General features: G+C 40.1%; 1 protein-coding gene across 1 annotated transcript in view; it reads left to right on the top strand.

Moving 5' to 3' along the window:
* The window catches only part of LOC140481428 (transmembrane protein 182-like), a 65,369-nt gene extending 43,386 nt beyond the window's left edge, over positions 1-21,983 (top strand). The window contains exons 4-6 of the mRNA XM_072577591.1: positions 4,796-4,891; positions 14,032-14,169; positions 19,975-21,983. Coding sequence (XP_072433692.1) covers positions 4,796-4,891; positions 14,032-14,169; positions 19,975-20,216 — 476 coding nt within the window. The 3' untranslated portion in view covers positions 20,217-21,983. The remainder of the gene's footprint in view (positions 1-4,795; positions 4,892-14,031; positions 14,170-19,974) is intronic.
* The last annotated feature ends 1,081 nt before the right edge of the window (positions 21,984-23,064 follow it).

Here is a 23,064-nt window from a genome sequence, read left to right as displayed (position 1 = left end):
GATCAGGGTTACCTCAACAACAGCCATTTACTGATTCATATCTCAAGTCTACACCCTGACCAATCAGTGTCAACTTACCTGGTTTAAAATTTAAACAGCCTGTCTGTTAACTGCCAATCTTTATTAATGTGTGCATTCTCCACGACAATACCTCAACCAATCTGAGTCCACTTGTGAACCAATCAACACTTCTCTCATGTTGAATAAATATTAGATTTTCCCTTGAATTTGTAGTCTTACAAAATGCTCTGATGAATGTAACATAAAAAAAGACAAAATGTGTCTTTTCAGTAATGCTCATTTTTGTACTACCAACTAACGAACTGATTGACAGAGGATAAATAAAGGAATGCAATGGCTTCAGCTTCAAAGGCTCTCGCTAAGTGGTGAGACAACTTTAAAAAAAACTCCATTCCTGTCGCATTCTCAGATTGAAAAACAATGTTAAGAAATTTTATTGTGAAGATACATTTACTTTATGTCACGTTGCATGTGTGGGTCATACCTCAGACATAGGTAATGTGCTGAGGAACCAGGTTCACATCATGCTCTGGCAGATGGTAGAATTTGAATTTCCTAAAACTCTGGAATTGGGGATCTAATGATGTGGAGGTCTTGGTATTGGGCTGGGGTGGACAGTTAAAAACAGGTAAACCTGTTGGACTATAACCTGGTGTTGTATGATTTTTAACTGGATCTAATGATGACCTTATAGATTGTCAGGAAAAACCTGTCTGGTTCACTAATATCCTTTCTTATCTGGTCTGATTTATGTGGTTGACTCTTACCTGTCCCTCTGGGAAATGAGGGATGGGCCAAAAAAAAACTGATCCCTAAAGTAAGGTGAGTAAACCACTTTCATCAGGCAGATGGAGGAAGACAAAAAACAGTGAAGACAACCTTGGGAAGAGTTTCTCAAACCTTCAGCAAAAGCACAGCCAACTCATATGATCCCATCTGATGTTATTACTGGACAAATCTGATCCCAAGCTGAAATCTGGCTTGATAGATCATGTTATTTGTTTTGTTTTGTTTTACTGAGATATTCTTTCATTGAAACACAATGCTAAAAACTTGATTTCACAATAAGAAAGAAGTTTATTAAGCAAAAGAAATGAAAATAAAATAAACAAAATTGTTTACAAATAACACAAGTTTAATTCTAACAAGTATTCAAATACCAGAGAGATTTCCCTTCTCTATCAGATCTACAAGAGCTAATATAGCTAATGCATCAATTCTTGGTCTTGAGAATTTGATTGTCTCTCCCTTGAGTCTTCATATAATTAAGCTTAGACTTTATCAATTTTAATTAACCCCATCAACATTTTAACCAAACACTTCTGTTCTGCAACATTCAAGCTAAACTCCTTCCACTGAGGTAACCTCATTTTGGTGCATCTTGAGACACTGTTGTACTATATTATTTATTCTGTTGGGAAGTAACTGGTAAAATTAGAACTAAGTAATGAGGGAACTGAAAAAATTACCAGCCATTCCTGTCTCATTCCTAGATTGAAAATCATTGTTAAGAAATTGCATTATAAAAGTACAATTATTTCATGTTACACTGTATGTTGGTCATACTCAGATAAACTGGTGACAGTTACACCATAATTGTTGTTTCTCAGGGCATTTGTTAAAACTAAACGATTATTCAACAGACAAAAAATATTGCTGGCAGTTGTGTGGAATCTTAAGGGTCTAAGTCACATGGGCTATGGTAAGATTTATGATAGAATCAGATACAAAGTATGATGCGGCTGACCTTAATGGGTCAGGAGCATCTCACTCCATCTGTTATGCTTTTGACAAGCAGTGCGCCGACACTTTTGATTCGGCAGTGGCAAATTGTCAGTTAAAGGTGCTTATTACTTGTTAAACAGTTTACTAATGTCATAAACCAGCCTCATTAATATTCAGCTTACTATCTTATCAAACACACCAAACAAACTAGATATTGGGAATTCCTGTCTTGAAAGATAGAGTGGGTAAGTGATGACTTTGTCTTGCCTCTTGCTGTATATTGAAGTATGTATGCATGTAGTTTTGGTGTTTAAAGGGGTAAAGATTTATATTTCCATGATATAAATATTGTGTGAACCACTTTATGCATCTTCATTGAATGTGCTTTGGGTATGATAATAAATCAATGATTTTGCTTGTTGATGAACCTGGTTGATGGATCTTTTAATTCTAGGTCTGTAGTATATGATTGGTTGCATTGGGATTTGATTTAATCATTTAAAGTTATGGCCATTTGAGTAGTGGGTCTAGAAAGTGACAGTATGTTTCTCGAGCTCCAGGTGTAACAAGATCACCACAGTTCAGACAGTGCATCTAAGGACTTGACGTGTGTATCATAATCTAATCAAACAGAGTCAGCATGGCTGCCTGAAGAAGGGCTTATGCCCGAAACATCAATTCTCCTGCTCCTCGGATGCTGCCTGGCCTGCTGTGTTTTTCCAGCACCACATTTTTCAACTCATACATGAAAGGAAAATCAAGTCCAACTAATTTATTAGAATTCTTTGAGAAAGTCCCAGTAGAATGGATCGAGGGGAACCAGTAGATATGTTGTAGTTGGACTTCAAGAAGACATTCAACAAGGTACCTCATTAAAGATTAAGTTAAAAGACAAGAGCCCACAGTATTGGAAGTAGTATATTAGCAGGATATAGAATTGGCTAAGATGCAGGCAATAGCAAGTGGGTATAGGACATTCTTTTTCAGGCTAATAATCTGTAATCGGGGGTTCCACAGGGATCAGAGCAGATACAGCAATTATTTACAATAGATATTAATGGCTTTGATGAAGGAAGGGAATGTACTGTTGCCAAATTTGCAGACAACAGAAAAATACATAGGCAGGTTATGAGAGGAATACAAGTAGTTTACAGAAAAATTGATATGTTAAGTAAGTGTGAAACACATTGGTAATTGGTGTATTAGTGGTAAACAGTGAAGTTGTTCACTTTGGAAGGGAGAACAAAGGAAGGGTTTTTTTTAAATAGAGAAATAGTGTAGAAAACACAAGGGACTTCTGTAGTTCCCTCATGAAACACCAAGTTAGCACAAAGTGCAGCAGGTAATCAGAAAAACTAATTCAATGTTGGCCCTTGTTTTAATGGGGATGGAGTATAAGAGTAGGGAAGTCTTACTAGAACTGTACAAGGTGCTGGTGAATCCATGTCTGGAAGTTCTGTGAGCAGTTTTGGTTCCTTTATTAAGGAAAGATATTGTTTCATTGGAGGCAATTCAGAGAAAGTTCACTAGGATCATCAACAGTATGGAGGGATTGTCTTTTGAGGAAAGTTAAACAAGTTGGCACTCCATTGACTGGCATTAAGAAGAATGAGAGCTGATCCCATTGAAACACATATGGTTCTTAAGGCGCTTGGCTGGGTAAATGCAGGGAGGATATTTTCCCTCATGGAGAAGTCTAGGATCAGAGTGCTTAGTCTCAAAATAAAGGGAAAGCATTATAAGACTGAGATGAGAAGAATTCCTTCTCCGAGGTTGAGAATTTTTGATCTCCTTGCTCAAAGTACTCGTGTATACAGTATTTAAGGCTGAGACAGATTCTTTATCATTAGGGGATTCGAGAGCTATAGAATCATAGTCATACAACTGTACAGCATGGAAACAGACCCTGCGGTCCCACTCGTGCATGCCCACCAGATATCCGAAACTAATCTAGTCCCATTTGCCAGCATTTGGCCTATATCCCTCCCTCTAAACCCTTCCTATTCATGTACCCATTCAGATGCCTTTTAAATGTTGTAATTGTACTAGCCTCACCACTTCCTCTGGCAGCTCATTCCGAACATGCAGTACCCTGAGTAATAAAGTTGCCCCTTAGGACCCTTTTAAAGCTTTCCCCTCTCACCTTAAACCTATGCCTTCTAGTTTTGGACTCCACACCCTGGGGAGAAGACTTGGCCAATCACCTTATCTATGCTCCTCATGATTTTATAAACCACTATTAGGTGACTCCTCAGCCTCTGACCCTCTAGGGAAAGTAACCCCGGTCTGTTCAGCCTCTCTGTGTAGCTCAAACCCTCTAACCTGACAACATTCTTATAAATCTTTTCTGGACCTTCCAACATTCTTCCTGTAGCAGGGAGACCGGAATTGAATGCAGTATTCCAAAAATGGCCTAACTGATGTCCTGTGTAAAATGACCTCTCAACTCCTATAATCAATGCACTGACTAATAAAGGCAAGAATGCCAAATGCCTTCTTGATTATCTTATCTACCTATGACTCCACTTCCAAGACACCATGAACCGGCACTCCAAGATCTCTTTGTTCAAAAACATTCCCCAGGACCCTACCATTAAGTGTATAAACTCTGCCCTGATTTACCTTTCCAAAATGCAGCACCTCACATTTATCTAAATAAAACTCATATTACCACTGCCTTGGCCCACTGACCCATCTGATCAAGGTACTGTTGTACTCCCTGGTAACCTTCTTGGCTGTCCACTACACCATCAATTTTGGTTGTGGAGAAAGGGTAGGAAAATGGACATGAGGAATGTTGGGATTTGCCATGATCCTTTTGAATGGTGGAGCAGCCTCGAGATGCTGAATGGCCTATACCTATTCTTATTTCTTAGTCTTATAAATTCCCGGAACATCTGATTTGGTCCCTCTTGTGTTCGTGTCTAAGAAAACCTGACCCATGTGTCAAATTCCAATTCATTTATTTTTAAAGTTGAAATTCTGCTCATGTTGATAATGTGTTGTTCAGTTATATTTGATATTAATGTGTCATTTCTTCTTGGTGCAGTTAACCAACCACCTTCAAAGTGCTGTGTCCATGCTTATTCTTCCCCGTTTCCAAGCACCAATGGGGAAACCTCCATCGAATTTGATTCTGCATTAGGTAAGCACTTGAGGTACCATTGAAACAATTATAAAAATAAAAATACTTTATTAAAATTACCTGCTATAAGAATGTGTTAATTTCAGTTTTTGCAGGTGGAACTACATTTAAGGAATTTACACTGTAGATTTCTGTTTTCAAATTTTTTAAATAAAATAAGCTTCATTTAATTGTATTATTGGTAGAGACTGGACAACTACCAAATGAATGATCTCCGAGTTATTACATGAAAAGATATGAATCAATGTATCATATTTTTACTGACAAATGAGAAAGAACAAGCTCTAACTGAAAATTACACCTTAGATAGACTCATAGTGATGTACAGCACGGAAACAGGTCCATCTCGTCCATGCCGACCAGATATCCTAAGTCAATCTAGTCCCATTTGCCAACACTTGGCCCATATCGCTCCAAACCCTTCCTATTCATATACCAATCCAAATACCTTTTTAATTGTTGTTTTTGTACCAGCCTCCACCACTTCCTCTGGCAGACCATTCCATACACACACCACCCTGTGTGAAAAAGTTGCCCCTTCAGACTCTTTTAAATCTTACCCCTCTCACCCTAAACCTATGCTCTCTAGTTCTGGATGCCCCCACCCCAGGGAAAAGACCCTATCCATGACCCTCATGTTTTTATAAACCTCTGTAAAGGTCATCCTTCAGCCTCTGAAACTCCATGGAAAACAGCCCCAGCCTATAGTTCAAACCCTCCAACCCTCGCAACATCCTTGTATATCTTTTCTGAACCTTTTCAAGTTTCACAACATCCTTCCCAAAATAGGGAGACCAGAATTGCAGACAAAATTCCAACAATGGACTAACCAAAGTCCTGTACAGCTGCAATCTGACCTCCCAACTCCTTTACTCAAGGCTGTGACCAATAAATGAAAGCATACCAAACACCTTCTTCACTATCCTATCTACCTGCAACTCCAATTTCAAGGAGCTATGAACCTGCAAGGTCTCTTTGTTTACTAGCACTCCCCAGGGCCTTTCCAAAATTCAGCACCTTGCATTTATCTAAATTATATTCCACCGCCACTTTCGCCCATCTAATCAAGATCTCGTTGTACTCTGAGGTAACTTTCTTCACTGTCTCCAGTTTTGGTACCATCTGCAAAATTACTATTATCCTATGTTCACATCCAAATCATTTGTATAAAATGACAAAAAGCAGTGGCCCAGCACCAATCCTTGTGACATGCCACTGGTTGCAGGCTTCCAGTCTGAAAAGCAACCCTCCACCACGACCCTCTGACTTCTACTTTCGAACCAGTTCTGTATCCAAAAGGTTAGTTCTCCCTGTAATCCATGTTATCTAATCATGCTAACCAGTCTATCATGAGGAACCTTGTTGAACGCCTTACTAAAGCCCATATAGATTATGTCCACCTGCCCTCAACAATCCTCTTAGTTACTTCTTCAAAAAACTCAGTCAAGTTTGTGAGACATAATTTCCTATGCACAAAGCCATGCTGACTGTCCTTAATCAGTACTTGCTCACCTTTCCAAATACATGTAAATCCTGTCCATTAGGATTCCTTCCATCACTGATGTCAGGCTCACCCGTCTATTGTTCCCTGGCTTTTCGTTATCACCTTTCCTAAATAGTGGCACCACGTTAGCCAAACTCCAGTCTACTGGAAAATCACCTGTGACTATCGATGATCCAAATATCTCAGCAAGGGGCCCAGCAATCACTTCCCTAGCTTCCCACAGAGTTTTTGGTTACACCTGATCAATCCTGGAGATTTATCCTCCTTTATCAGTTTTAAGACATCCAGCACCACCACCTCTATAATATGGACATTTTTTCAAGATGTCACCATCTATTTTCCCACATTCTGTATCTTCCATATCCTTTTCCTCAGTAAACACTGATGCAAAATACTCATTTAGTGTCTTCCCCATCTCCTGCGGTTGTACATATAGACTGCCTTGATGATCTTTGAGAGCTCCTATTCTCTCTCTAGTTACCCTTTTATCCTTTATGTAGTTATGTGGATTCTCCTTAACCCTGTATGCCAAATCTATCTCATATCCCCTTTTTGCCTGCCTGATTTCCCTCATAAATATTCTCCTACTGCCTTTATATTCGAAGGATTCACTTGATCTATCCTGTCCAAACCTGACATATGCTTCCTTCTTTTTCTTGACCAAAACCTCAATTTCTCTAGTTATCCAGCATTGCTTACACCTACCAGCCTTGCCTTTCACCCTAAAAGGAACATACTGTCCCTGGACTCTCAGTTCATTTTTGATGGCTTCCCATTTTGTAATACTTTAAAAGGAAAATTCATATGGAACATTCCCTGTTCACGTCAACTGGGAATACCCTTTATTATATTAGTTCCTCAAATTTTCATTTAAATTATCTGGAGCCAAGCAAATGTGTGTTTCAGATCCAGGGATTCACTGTGATTCTCCTTTTTGTCCCAGTCTGGCAGACAATACACTTTCTGTGAGTATTCCACTGTTGATCTCTTTTACTAGTTTTTCTCGAAGACCTGACTGGCTGTAATTCTTTGTGAATTTAAATTTTTCTTCCCAAGCAATTCCTGTGTTGTCAGTCTAAGCCAGAAATTCCCCTGGATCAAGTCAGTGATCCTGCTGCTTGACTTTGCTTTTGGAAGCCAGCGTGCCTTCACACAGAGCACTCCCAGCATGACTGCATTCCTGGGCTGCTGCCAAATTCAGGCTGTCTAAACAGCCAAAATATATCAAAACAAAATAACCTTCCCAACTTTTATAGGCCACCCTCATGGCAATCTGATGTATTTAGCCTTTTCCAGGTAAAAGTGCAAGGTCTTTATTTTTAAACCTGCCTGTTTGTATGGATATTTTAAAATCTTCAATTTTTCCCCAGTTGCTTTCAACCCCCTTTTGATCTAATAAATTATAAGAATTTTTCAAGCCCTCCAGTTTATTTCTTAACTTCAGTCTCTCTTGAGATGCCTACAAACAAGCTGTCTCCTCAAGAAATGATTAACAAGATTCCCATTGCTTAAATTTAAACATATCACATCTTGGATTCACTAGCATAAAGACTATATTCGTCATTTCCAGTGCACAGTGACAGCTATATGTACCACATGCAATATAACCTGTCAAAGCTCCTTTGACATCATCTTCCAAACCACTGACTTCTGTCACCCAGAAGCACAAGATGGGCAAATGGGAATTCCACCAGTGGGTGTGTCACAATCCACACTGGGAACTCTATCATCATTCCTTCCAAGTTACTGGGTCAAAGTCCTGGAACTCTCTTCCTAACAGCACAGTTTATGTTCCTAGACCATGTGCACTCCTTTGGTACAAGAAGGTAATTTAACATCATCTTCTCAAAGGCAATTAGAGGTGAGCAATAAATGCTGGTCTCGGCAACGAGAATTCTTTATCAACTCCTTGAAAAGTAAGAAAAAACATTGAAAAAATAACATTGGCCTCACTTTGATCTTTATTTATCGGGGTCTGGCCTACCAGCACCTCAGGTCAGGCATTCTTTGATTTATACTGCATTTGCAAATTATAATTTTCGAACTAAAAGTAATCTTCTGGATCCAAACGTGAATTAAAATTGCTATAAACCTAAGTCTCTTAGCAGTCTAATCAAATATAAATCAAATCAAAAGCTTTTTTGCATTACTTATCTTTACAATGATGTCTTGCCCTATAATTTACAAATGACGACTGACTTGACAAATTCATATCTAATTTCTTCCTGTATAGCTATGGGAGTGAAACTGAGATCTTTATAACTTGTTTTCTGGGTGCAGTGAATCTAGTAAACCTACCCAGCATGATGTTTGTGACGTCTGCACACTCAGTTTTAATTTGTTTGTAGAATGAGTGTGACTGACTAGGCCAAAATATTATTGCCCTTGAACTGAATGGCTTGCTAGGCCTTTTCAAATGCCAGACTGGATTAACTGTGGAGCTGGAAAAACCCCAGCAGGTCAAGCAGCAGCAGAAGAGAAGGGGAATTGGCGTTTCAAGTCAGAACCCCACAATTCAAATGCCATTTAAGCATCAGCCATATTGCTGTGGGTCTGGAGTAACATGTAAACCATGGATGTGAGATTTCCTTCCCTCAAGAACATGAATGGACCAGATGGGGTTTTAAGCAGTCAACAATAGTCACATGATCATCATTAGACTAGCTTTTAATTCCAGAATTTAAAAAATATTCAACTTCAACACAGTTGGATTTGAATCCATGGGGGACTCCAGACTGTACTTCAGTCACTACTGTACCATCATTACTGCCCAAACATCAGCCTTGGAAAGGAATTAGTATAAACACACTTAACAATTGCCAGCTCTGCTATTCTGAAGCCCCATGCTACATCCTATCCCTCTCTAAGGTTCCAAGTCATGAAGGCCCTTGCCCACATTCTGCCCTATTTTAAGGGAAGATCAGTGGCTGGATTACTTCTCCTGGTCATTGCTGGAAATAGATGTGTTTTCTGTGCAGTTTATTTTAATTCATTCATTGAATGAGAACCTCACTGGCATTTATTATCCATCACTAATTGCCCAGGAGGCAGTTATAGATCTATTGAGTTATACTGCACAGAAACAGACCCTTTGGTTCACCTCATCCATGCTGACCAAGTTTTCCAAACTAAACTAGTCCCACTTGCCTGTGTTTGGACTGTATCCCACTAATCCTTTCCTATTCATGTACCTGTCATCTATATAAATAAAAATGCATATGATGGAGAGAGAAGGTCAACCACATTGCTATGGGTCTGGAGTCACATGTAAGCCAGACCAGGTAAGGACAGTACATTCCCTTCCCTAAAGGATAGATGGGGTTCTCCTGACAATTAACAATGGTTTCATGGTTATCATTAGATTCTTATTGAAATCAAATTCCAATATTTGCTTGGGTGGGATTTGAACCCAGGTCCCCAGAACATTTTCTGGATTAATAGTCTAATGATCATACCACTAGGCCACTGCCTACCCTTGAACTTGCTCTAATGCATTTACATCCTGCCTTAAATAAGGAGACCAGACTGCACACAATATTTAAGAATGTGGTCTCCCCAATGTCCTGCATGACTGAAGTATTACATCCTTACAATGCAATTTAAAAGAATGTAATTTGGTAACCAGAGAATCCCTACAGCCCAACAAGTCCACACTGACACTCTGAACAGGAACCCATTCCCCTGCCCTATACTTACCCCTGACTGATGCACCTAACCTACATATCCCTGAATGCCAAGGACAGTTTAGCATGGCCAATTCACCTAAGCTGCACATTCTTTTGGATTGTGGGAGAAAACATGAGCACCAAGGAGGAAATCCACGTAGACACAGGGAGAATGTGCAGACCCCACACAGACAGACAGTTGTCCAAGGCTGGATTCAATCCCAGGTCCTTGGTGCTGTGAGGCAGCAGTGCTAAGCACTGAGCTGCCATGCTCCCTTTCACAGCCTAATTATATCAATTGTGTTTCAGAAGCAGTCTGTCCTATTTTGCTGTACTTGCTTTGATGGACTTTACTTCTTCTGTGTACATCAGTGTAGTGGCAACATAACAAGATCTTATCTGTTAAGTTTCTTCTACTGTTTGCTATTTTTAAAGGTTGAGTCTCCAAATGACTGCTCAGATATTTGAGAACAGATTGATTTCTTAAGTGAAAGTGGGCACTGCAGGTGTTGGGAGATCAGAGTCAAAACGTGTGGTGCTGGAAAAGCACAGCAGGTCAGGTAGCATCCGAGGAGCAGGAGAATTGACGGTTTGGGTGTGAGTCCTTCATCAAGAATGTCCATCCCATTCCTAATGAAGGGCTTTTGCCCAAAACATCGACTCTCCTGCTCCTCAGATGCTGCCTGACCTGCTGTGCTTTTCCAGCACCACACGTTTTGACTCTGATTTGTTTAAGACTTTGGTTCAAACTTACATAGACAGGTAAATCATCTTGGAGTCATTCCCACTTTTGTTTAGGTTCTCTTGTATCCCCTCAGGGCGATTCCTCTTTATCTTCATTAGGTGAACAACAGATTCTAGAACATTCTCATGAGTAGCAGGCTCATTATCCTACAAGCCACATCATAGACGCAAAATATTATGACAACACTGAGTTAGTGTCACATACTTCCTCTCTATTAAAACTTTCAAAAACCCTCTTGAATAGAGCAAGATTTGCCAGCATCGAATACCATATCACACCAGATTGCCCATTTTTCTCAATGGTGGATAAAACATTACTAAAGACCCAAGTGACTTCACTAACAACATATCATCTTCAACAAGGAACAATTATTAGTTGAAAAACCTAAAACAGGCACTCCAGCCGATTTCTTGCATTTCTCTTTGACATAACTGAAGAAATTTGGAAGCAACTGAAACTCTAAGCAAAACAAACCCTCCTTCTATCATTTTTGATTTGACACAGTTGCAGAAATAGATTGAACATATGACAGTGAACAACAACCAAACTTTACTCTTGTTTGAAGAGAGTTAGCCTCAATGTGACTCTTATCCAGCTTTACATAAATCTGTCAGTAGGAGTAGGAATTGTGGACATACTCTAATATTGGACTCTGTAATCCAAGCTTCATTAATTGGGGCATAGAGTACGAAAACAGGAATGTAATGCAGCTTAGACCTCAGCTGGAGTATTGTGTGCAAGGATCAGGGTGTCCTCATGTATGAGTTGCAGAAAATTGGTATGTGGCGACAACAAGTAATAAGGAAGGTAAATGGCATTTTGACATTTGTTGCTAAAGGAAAAGTTATTACAATTCAAGACATCAGTGAGACTCCACCTGGAGTATTGTGTATAATTTTAGTCCCCTTGCTTGAGGAATGATATAATTTCATTGGAGGCAGCTCAGAGGAGGTTCGTAGATTAATTCCAGAGATGAGGAAATTACCTTATGAGAAAGGATTGTGCAATTTAGGCCTATACTCTTTGGAGTTTATAAGAACGAGGTGTATAATTGAGGTGTATAAGGTACTAAGTGGGATTGACAGTGTATATGTAGAGAGAATGTTTCCACACTTGGGGCAATCTAGAATAAGAGGTTATTTCTGTCAGCGGGCCATGAATTTGTGAAATTCACTACCTCAGAGTATGGTGGATGCTGGGTCACTGACTAAATTTAAGGGGGAGACAGACAGATTTTTAATGAGTAATGGGTTGGAGGTTATCGGGCACCGGCAAGAAAGTGGAGTTGTGACCAAGCTGAGATCAGCCATGATTATATAATATGACAGAGCAGCTGATGTACCTACTCCTGTTTCGAGCTTTGTTCGAGTCATCACACTTTCGGAAGGATAGAAATGCATTGGAGAGAGTGCGGAAGAAGTTTATGCGAGTAGTTCCAGGGATGAGACACTTCAGTTACAGGGATAGATTGGAGAAGTTTGGGCTACTCTCCTGAGAGAGAAGGCAGCTGAGGGGAGTTTTGATACAGGTTTTTGAAATCATAAGCAGTCTGCCAGAGAGAACCTGCACCCTCTCAAAAAACGATCATGAACGAGAGGGCAGAGCTTTAAAGTCCTAATTGAGACATTCAAGAGGGTATTAGATGATGTGCAGGGTTACAGGGAAATGACAAGACTTTGACACTAAGTTAATATGTCAAGAGGGATGATCCAGACACGATGGCGCTAATTGCACCCCAACTTGAGAAAGTGGGGTTAATTAGTGATAATTGAACAGCTTCCAACTTCTTAGACAGATGAGGGGGACCTGTGCTCAATAAAAGCAAGTTTCCAATAAATCTTAATGTCCCACAATAGCACAAGAGCTAAAGTAACCAATGATCAGGCACAAGCACACTGACTGGGACTTTCCAAAGCATATAATGGAATTGCACACGGGGACCCTGCAGGTTCCCCGCCATGACAAACACTGAAGGAATTGTCCACAAGATTGTGATCCCAGTGGTACCGAATCTCCCAAAACTATCCATTCAAATTGGAGAATTTGGCCAGTTCTGCTGCAGTCAAGTAAATAACTGGTCTAACTATGAAACAGACCCTGAAATTACCACCTCCCATTATATCTTCCCCCAGTCCCCTGGTACAGCACCTTCTCCCTCCAGGATCCAATATCATTCCCTATCTGTTTGATCTGACCACCCCCATCCTGGCACTAGACCAGACCTGTCACCCTCTCACCTTGCCACCATGCCAATTAAGCTGCACCATCCCAGGGCCTGACATCCTTCCTTTGCCACGAGGGCTGAACCTCCTCCCCCGCCACTGGATCTGATGCCCTCCTGAGGCTCGAGCCACCCGATTTCGTCTATCATTAGACTTGCCCATCCCTACTAACACTCCATCACTTAGTTGGCCCCTTTACCACCTTGTATTCTGCCCATCTAGAAACCTATTTTGGCACTGTACCTACCTGACATCCTGGTGCCTTACCCCAAGCCATGTGGCACCCATGCTACCCACCTGGCGTCCTAACTCTCACTTTATATGCTTACCATTTCACAACAGCTGTCAAGGTTACAGTGGTGCCAGACCTCTTAAGTCACAGAAGAGGGCGACTGACTATTGTTAATAAAAGGGAGCAGGGTTTGCCATCTCCTGACAATACTACACTACTGAGGACCGGTCAGAATTACATCCAGTTCTACATTTTTAGTCGGAATCTTCTTTCAGAAATGCTTATTCACACTTCATATAGAAAAAACAAGCAGAGTGGCAGTCCTTTGAAAACCTACCCCAATGTTTAGGATGCTGCCTGCATTGAGTTTTACATGAGCCTTGCAGCTTGGAGACAGAATTCAGCCATTTTAGCTATTTAATGGCCCCATCTGATCTAAACCCTTCCGTTTTTGTGGTTAATATTCTCCGCATAAAATATGTTTATGGTATAACACTTTTTCTATGCTCTCAAAGGTATTATTGTTCAGAGAGAATAGTTCTGGAAGCAAAGGAATGTTAAATCAACTGCTGCACATACTGTAAGAGAAAGACTTGCAGAATTGGTGAATTAATCTGTTTTTCTATTCATTCGATATTCAGGTAATTTGTAGAGCACATTTTCAACAGCGTTATTGTTAGATCAATCCCTTCAGTTTATTCAGAATGAAGAGCTATATTTATATACGAATAAAAATTGTTACATGTGATCAATTTGTACTCTCTGTTTCTAGTTTATCGTCAATGGTGGAGTGCATTCATGTTCTTGGCAGTGATACTTATTACAATTGGATCTATTGTCATCATTTTTAAAATATTTTGGCACAATCATGAGAAGAATAAAATTGTGGGAGGCGTAATGTTTCTGTGTGGTAAGTGAAGATTTTTTTAATTAGTGTTTTATTTGAACTCTCCCTATTGCACTTTATTTCTTCCCATTGCTTATCATTGATGGTATTTTTTTTTCTTGGGCTGAATGGGGTTTATAGATCCAGGAATACCATCTAAAGGTCATTATTAACAACATCTGACTTTTTATAACTTTGCGTGTAGTTTGTGAAATTGTATTAAGTGGTAGTGGTGGTGGGGTAGGGGGTAGGGTGGTTTAGTGGACGATGTAGTGGAAATTTAGAGGTGTGATTGAGAGAAGCACTGTTACTGGTCTAGAAATTTAGAAACCCAAGGTAACATTCTGTTGCTACAAATTCAAGTCCCACCATGCCATTTAAATACAAAATCTTAAATCTGGAAATCTAGGAACAAAATCTGTTGTCCTTGCCTAGACTGGTCCACATGTGACTCCGGAGTCTCAGTAATGTGGATGTGCAATCATCAGTGAACAATGTTCAGCACTTTTTGCAATGACTTAGATACTGAAACCAGGGACTCGGGTTCGATTCCAACCTCAGGTGACTGTGTGATGTTTGCACATTATCCCCGTGTCTGCGTGGGTTTCCTCTGGGTGCTCTGGTTGCCTCCCATAATCCAAAGATATGCAGGTTAGGTGAATTGACCATGCTAAATTGCCCATAGTGTTCAGGGATGTGTAGGTTAGGTGCATTAGTCAGGGGTAAATGTAGAGTAATTGGGTAGGGGAATGTGTCTGGATGGGTTACTCTTCAGAGGGTTGGTGTGGACTTGTTGGGCTAAATGGCCTGTTTCCACACTATAAGGATTCTGTAGGGATTCTATGAAGTAGTCCACTGAAGCCAAAATGTAACAAAACCTGAACAACATCCAGGTTTGGGTTGACCAGCTTGATGTAGTGTTCACATCACACAAGTGCCAGACAATGGCCTTTTCCAATAAGAGACAATCTAACCATTATCCTTAACATTCATCACCATCACGGAATCCTGTGCTGTCAGCAACTTTGGGGTTACCATGGAAACTAAACTGAACTGGACATATAAATATTGTGGCTACAAGAACAGTTCAGGGGCTGGGAATCCTGCAGCAAGTGACTCACCTCCTGTCTCCCCAGGCCTGTCCACAATCTGCAAGGCATAAGTCAGGAGTGTGATGGAATCCTCCCCAGTTGCTTGTATGAGTGTAGCTTCAGCAACACTCAAGAAGCTTGACACCATCCAGGACAAAGCTGCCCGCTTGATTAGCACCACAGTCACATTCACTTCCTTTAGCATAGGCCCTTAGTAGTAAATGTGTACTATCTACAAAATGCACTGCAGAAATTCATCAAGGCTCTTTAGACAAGTATCTTCCAAATCCATAACTACAACCCATCTAGAAGGACAAAGGCATCAGGTACATGGGCACATCATCATCTCCAAGTTAGGGTAGTAACTGGCCTGGAGGCTGTCTTGGAGATATATCAGCATTCCTTCAGTGTCACCCACCCCAGAGTGTTGTGGGTCTACCTATAGCACATGGACTGCAGCAGTACAAGAAGATAGTTCACCACCACCTTCTCGAGGGCATCTAGGGATGGGCAATAAAAATGCTCTCCCAGCCAGTGACGTCCACATTCTGTGAGTGAGTAAAAAAAAATCTCTCAGCTGCCCTCTGGAATGGGTATACAGTTAGAACAGAAGAACAGATATAAAAAAAACAGATGGATAACACTGCATCAACCTGTGTACCTGAATATAACTCTGCAGTATACCTTGTGGTCTTGTACCAAGTTTGGGAAGCTGTCCACAAACTAATTAAGCAACTGCTTTACAGCCTCAACATTTTATACCTCACTGATAATGTCCCAGACCCCATCCTTCACTTGGGATTGCCCTGTCCTTCTGTTAGGAAACAATGAAGTTTTATCCTTGGACAGGAAAATCATCAATTAGTTTCCCTCTGTACTCTTTCATGTTGAACAACCTTTGGAACAAACACAACATGCACACTGAATGGGTGGGTGGGGTGGCCTTCAATGTCCATGACCAAGCGTGCCTCAAGAACCCCACTACTAATTGTGTTGGCCAAGTCCTGAATAGCATGTCTGCTGAACTGGGCCGGAGAGAACTGACAACTGGGGAAAACATGGCTGATGTTTTCCACCAATCTACCTGTCACTTGTTCATGACTGTACTGGTAGGAGTGATCACTACAAAGCTCTATCTGGAATTCTGTGTTGTGTTGCAATGTGCTAAATGAAACAGATTCATAACAGACCTTTCAACTAAAAACTGGGCATCCATTTGCAATACTATTTGGTAATCTCATGGCATGGCATATAATCCACTTTACTAATATCATCAAGTGAGGGATTAACTCTGGTTTAGTGAAGAGAGCAAGCAAGCAATATCAGGTATCAGCTGTATCTCATGCTTTGTACATCATAAGATACAGTATATCAGTATATTTTTAAGAGAAATGTTCATGATATCAGCCTTATTGTGCCATGAAACCTGAGGCTGGGATCACTTAAAGCATGACATGCCACTTAAAGTATATTTTTCAGTAATCTCATAGTTTAGTCTTAGCTCAGCACATGATGTACCTTTTAATGTAATGTTTGTATATAACAACTAGTTATCGACTCATAGAGTCATGCAGATGTATAACACAGAAACAGACCCTTTGGACCAATTTGTCCATGCCGACTAGATAACCTAAATTAATCTAGTCCCATTTGCCAACACTTGGCCCATATTCCTCTAAATGCTTCCGATTCATGTACCCAACCAGTTACTTTTAATTGTTATAATTGTACCAGCCTCCACCACTTCCTCTAACAGCTCATTCCACACATGCACCATCCTATGCATGAAAAAGTGCCCCTTAGATCCCTTTTAAATCTTTCCCCTCTCATCCTAAACCTATGCCGTCTAGTTTTGGACTCCCCTATCCCAGAGAAAAGATCTTGTCTATTTATCCTATCCATGCCCCTCATGATTTTATAAACCTCTATAAGGTCACACTTCAGCCTCTGATGTTCCAGGGAAAACAGCCCCAGCCCATTCAGCTTCTTCTTATAGCTCATACCCTCCAACACTGGCATCATCCTTGTAAATCCTTTCTGAACCCTTTCAAGTTTCACAACATCCTTCCTATAGGGGGGAGACCAGAATTGCACACAATATTCAAAGTGACCCAATGTCTTGTACAGCCGCAACATGACCTCCCAACTCCAAAACACAATGCTCTGACCAGCAATGGGCAACATACCAAACACCACCTTCACTATTCTAGCTACCTGAGACCTCACTTTCAAGGAACTATGAACCTGCATTCTAGTTTTCTTAACGTTATATGGGATAACATAGGTATTGTTGCACCAAATAGAATTATCTGTTGGAGGCAAAACTTATAACACCAGGCAAACCTGTCAATGAGGTGCATTTTATGAAGTTACAATGTGAGGTTGTTAATTTTAAACAGCAGAAACAGTATACATGCTAAGCAATGCCACAAAAAGCAGATCAGAACAAAACTTTGCAGTCCAGTCATGAATGGTAGACAGTTAAATTACTAACAGAAGAAAGAAGATCATTAAAGGAAGGCCTTTCAATGATAAACTGCTCAGAGACAAGGTTAAAGCATTTGCAACAATCTGCTGCCAAAAATATCAAGTGGTGAAAACATCCTGACTTCTTCTAAAGGCCCTACCATCACAGATTTCCTTCTTCAGCCAATTTAACTCACTGCATGTGATATCAAGAAGCAATTGGAGGCTCTGGATATTATCCTAACAACGTTCCAGTGGTAGTGAAGACTTGTACACTCCAACAAGCCACAGCCTGAGTCAGCGTGTTCCAGAACAGCTACAATGCTGCCATCAACCCGATATTTTGGAAGAATGCCCCAGGTATATCTAATGTGCAAAGTATAGGGCAAATTCCATTTGATTAATTGCTGCTGTACCAGTCTACTTTTGAACATCAGCCAAGCGAGAAGATGCAGAGACATCGACACTCTGGTATTTTGTTCATTGATGCCTTGGTTCAAACATATGCAAATAATTTGAATCCAATAGGTGAGAGGTCGTTGGGATTCAGGACAAACTCTCCGCTTGTTGGAAATATGTCTCATCCAAAGGAAAATAGTTGCGGTTTTTAGAGGCCAACCATCTCAGTCCCAAGATTTCCTCAGGGTGGTCTTCCAAACCATATTTTTTCAGTTGCTTCATACAGACACATGAATTAGGTGCAGGTGTAGGACTCTTGAAACTACTCAGCCATTTAATAGGATCAGTGTTGATATGATCACTTTACAATCTGCCCTATTCTGGTAACCCTTCACACCCCTTAACAAAAATCTACTGTGAATATTTAAGTATTCAAATTTCATCATCTTTTGAAGCTGGGAGTTGCAAAGAACTTCTGTGACAAAATAAATTCTCCCAATCTCTTTGTTAAATGGGGCAATTTAAATTTCATATTAAAATTTAAAATTACCTTCCTCAATGACTTTACCCCCATGATAAGGTCAGAAGTGAAGATGTTTGCTGATGATAACCTCATGTTTAGCATCATTCAATTGAAGCAGACTCTGTCTACATGCAGCAAGACATGACAACATTCAGGCTTGGGCTAAGCAGTGATGAGTAACATTTGTGCCATGAGTGCCAGGCTCATTATCACCTTCTCAAGGTTAATTAAGGATCGTTACTGGCTTTGCCAGCAAAACCAACATCTCGTGAATGTATAATTTTTTTTATAAATACTGTTGCCATCCTAATCCACAGTGGGTGAATAATGTCTTTTGTCCTCTCTCTTGGCTCCAGTTCTCTAATGCCTCCATTGTAATATTCTTATGCTTGTATTGAAACCTCTTCCTTAACCTGTACCCCCTTCCAGTGCTACTACTGAAATTTTCAAAATTGAGATCAATAGATTTTTGAAGGTAGACACGTTGAGGGATTCAGAAAAGGTGGGTTACTGGAAGTGTGGTATAGACCATTTATGGTTTACTGAAATGGTGAAATAAGCTTGAAAGATAGTTTCTATCCTTGAATGAAGTTAAATTTTCATACTCAGCAACACTCCCACAAAAAAAAACTTTTTACACCAACATCAGTTAGCCACTGAGGCTGTACAGTCCGGACTTCAATAAATACATCTTGCGTTCTCTGTCAGTCCATGCTTAAAATCAGTTTCTTCTACCAAGGTTCTCATAAATTCTCATCTTTTCACCTTTGGTTGGATGTGCATGATTTCCATCAGCCTCTGAAAATCTATGGAATGCAAGTTGCTGTTCTGTAGAAACAGTTTAAAAAATAATGTGCTAGTACTCGAAATAAACTCAATGTGGAAAATTTATTTGCTGTACATGGGGGAACACAGTGGCTCAGTGGTTATCCCTGCTGCCTCAGAGCGTCAGGGGACCTGGGTTTGATTTCACCCTCAGGCAACTGTCTGTGTCATTCACCCCATGTGTGCGTGGGGTTCTTCAGGTTGCTCTGGTTTCCTCCCACAGTCCAAAGTTGTGTGTGTTGGACGCATTGGCCATGGTAAATTGCCTGTAGTGTCCAGGCAACGTGGATTAGCCATGGGAAATGCAGGAATAGAATAGAGGGATGCTTTTTGGAGGATCGGTGTGGACTCAATGGGATTCTGTATGCATTATCAATCCATTTTATTAATGAACAATCTCTTTCAGCGAAAATGTTGACTAGATCAGCCAAAATTGATTAATTAAAATTTATTTGAAGGCAAAACACACTTTTAGGATCAGAGTAAATGTTTTGATCTAACTCTAATCCTCACTCTTTTCCTTAGGTGGTCTTTACATTGCGTCTGTTGTCATGTATGTCTGCTGGATATCAGCTGTATATCAAATGGTGAACCAAGATGTTACATTTCTAAATGTTGATGAGACGGTAGTGACATATGGTTGGTCTTTCATGGCAGCTCCTGTTGGAATACTGCTGTCTTTGATTTCAGGCTTGTTGTTCTGTAATATATCTGGTCCTGCAAGCAATAAACAGGACATAAATGTGAATTCAAATTTTGATTGGTAAATTCAATTTAAGTGCACAGGCAATAACAAAATCTGAAATGTATCATTGTATTTTATCCTGTCAAGATATCAAAATACTCTGCTTGTATTCAATAATAATTCTTGCTATATAGCTTTAGAATTTTATCTCAACATCTTCAGTTTTGAATGCTTTAGTATGGTAAAAGTGAGATGAAATGGTTCAAAGAAAAAATAAATGTGAGAATACCCATAATGGACATGGAAGGGACTTTGGCTGTAGGACATAGTCTTTGGCAAAACCTTTGATCAAGAGTTAGAGAGCCTGTAGTGTTTTAGGATAGGAAGGCAAGTCAAGGCAGTAACATCGCAATTGTCAGTAACAGCCATTATTTTACACTATACCTTGACTCAAATCTTTCATTCTATTCCAACTGTTTACGTCACAAACTATTTACAGTCAATTCTGGTCCCAGATCCAGATTTATGGTGGAGAGTCTGATCACAGAAGAGAGATGACCCCTGGAGCAGGACTAATAGTGATAGAAAGACAAGTAGAGGTGGTGGGTAACATGACAAGACCACATGATGGAGCAAGAACTTCAGAGCAATTATGAACCTTCTTAGAAAAGTAAAAGCTGTTATGAGCATGAAGCTTTGTTAGCTGCAGACAAATTAGAATATTTTTTAATGAGAAAAACCAAAGTGATATAGTTGGATACCTGAAAAGAATTAGCCACCTTCTCCTCCATACCAGATGGTGACAGCCAAACTTATCATAACCGACAGGCCATACAGGGATAAAGTAAAACTCATGGCTGGGTTTTGAAGAGTCTTACAGATCAAGATGTTAGAGTGAGTCCCCATATAAGGAGAAGTGATCTTCTTTTGGCCATCCATGGGAATATGGGCCAACCAATACTGAGGTTACATTTGTGCAGAATAAAAAAGAAATCAAAGAATGGTTTTGGAAGCCACCTGAAGCAAGCAATGTGGAAGAGAGGCTTTGAAAATAAACAATTGTATTTGTGAATGGAATTGAAATAACTTTATTGTCACATACGGAAATTGAATGATGCATCAAAGGTAAGGTGTTTCCCAGAGAGGTCTGTCTTGTTGAAAGTAGGCTGTCATCAACTAAAAACAGGTCCAGCAATATTGATATCACAATGGAAAACCCTCCAACAAGTTGCGGCGGCACAGTGGCACAGTGGTTAGCGCTGCCGCCTCACAGTGCCAGAGACCTGGGTTTAGTTCCCACCTCAGGCAACTGTCTGTGTGGAGTTTGCATATTCTCCCCGTGTCTGCATGGGTTTCCTCCAGGTGCTCCGGTTTCCCCCATAGTCCAAAAAGTGTGCAGGTTATGTGAATTGCTAAATTGCCCATAGTGTTAAGTGAAGGGGTAAATGTAGGGGAATGGGTCTAGGCGGGTTGTTCTGAGGAGGGTCGGTGTGGACTTGTTGGGCTGAAGGGCCTGTTTCCACACTGTAAGTAATCTAATCTAATCAAGTTGATTAGGTTTTGTGATAGTTAGGCAATTTGTTCAAGATAACATCAAAGAAGAATTTAAGATCTGAAGTCAGGCTTATCAGAGAATCTCTACAGTGTGGAAACAGGTCATTTTGGCCAAACAAGTCCACACTGACTCTCTGAAGAGTAACACACACGTACCCATTCCCTAACCAATGCACGTAACCTACACATCCCTGAACAAGTTTTTAAGCACAGCCAATTCACCTAACATACACATCTTCGCACTGTGGGAGGAAACCAGAACACCCAAAGGAAATCCACGCAGACACGGGAAGAATGTTTAAACTCTACCCAGACAGCTGCCCAAGGTAGGAATCGAACCTGAGTCCCTAGCACTATGCGGTAGCAGTGCTAACCACTGAGCCGCCATGCTGCTTCAAGAGCCTTTATATATACAGGTTAGAGTATTAATCAGAATAGGTCAGGAATAGTCTTGAATCAACAATGGTGTCTAGAAAGTGATGCACACACCCTAATAAGTGATACTAAGCCATTAAAGGAAGAAGACTTTGCATCTAATGAAGAAAGAACAGCTAAGAAATGTGATTGGACAATTAAATTGGCTTTGTATTTAGACAACCCAATGCCAGTCATGTTGAACTGGACTTATCACTGTGAGAAAATGAGCTGCAGCTGAGGAGCTCTTGAGCTTATGCAAAACATTAAAGAAATTAAATTTAGAGAAATGCATGTCTAGCTTTTGAACCTTGAATGACACAATGGGTATTAAGCAAATTACTGTGGATGCTGGAATCTGAAACCAAAAGAGAAAATGCTGGAAAATCTCAGCAGATCTGGCAGCATCTGTAAGGAGAGAAAGAGCTGATGTTTCGAGTCTAACTGACCCTTTGTCAATGCTAAAAGAAAGGGGGGAGAAATAGGGAGGTATTTATACTAGGTTGGAAAAATACCTCCCTATTTCTCCCTTTTTTTAGCATTGACAAAGGGTTAGTTAGGCTCGAAACATCAGCTCTTTTCTCTCCTTACAGATGCTGCCAGACCTGCTGAGATTTTCCAGCATTTTCTCACACTGGGTATTAAGTTAGCTATTTCCATGCCAATATTTGATATTTGAGTAGAACTATGATTATAATATTCTTGCTGGGTAAAATAGAAAGTAATATCCTTGGTTAATAGGTGGTTATAAGACCTTTAGTTACAGAAAAAAAATATAGAAACTATATGTTTGGGATTCATTTTGATGCAAATTTCATACAGATGAGGAACTTCAGAAAGATTTGGTTGATGAATATCCAAGCTGTATGGAATAATATACATTCAACAAAAGCTGTCCCTAAAAAATAGCTAAGGATTGACCTTGCTGATATAAAGGAACTGTAAAAAAACAATATCTAAGA

This window comes from Chiloscyllium punctatum, chromosome 9, assembly GCF_047496795.1.
Source record: "Chiloscyllium punctatum isolate Juve2018m chromosome 9, sChiPun1.3, whole genome shotgun sequence".
In the NCBI taxonomy this organism is placed as follows: domain Eukaryota; kingdom Metazoa; phylum Chordata; class Chondrichthyes; order Orectolobiformes; family Hemiscylliidae; genus Chiloscyllium; species Chiloscyllium punctatum.
The sequence above is the reverse complement of the archived record's forward strand: the minus strand, read 5'-3'. Positions and strand labels throughout refer to the sequence as shown.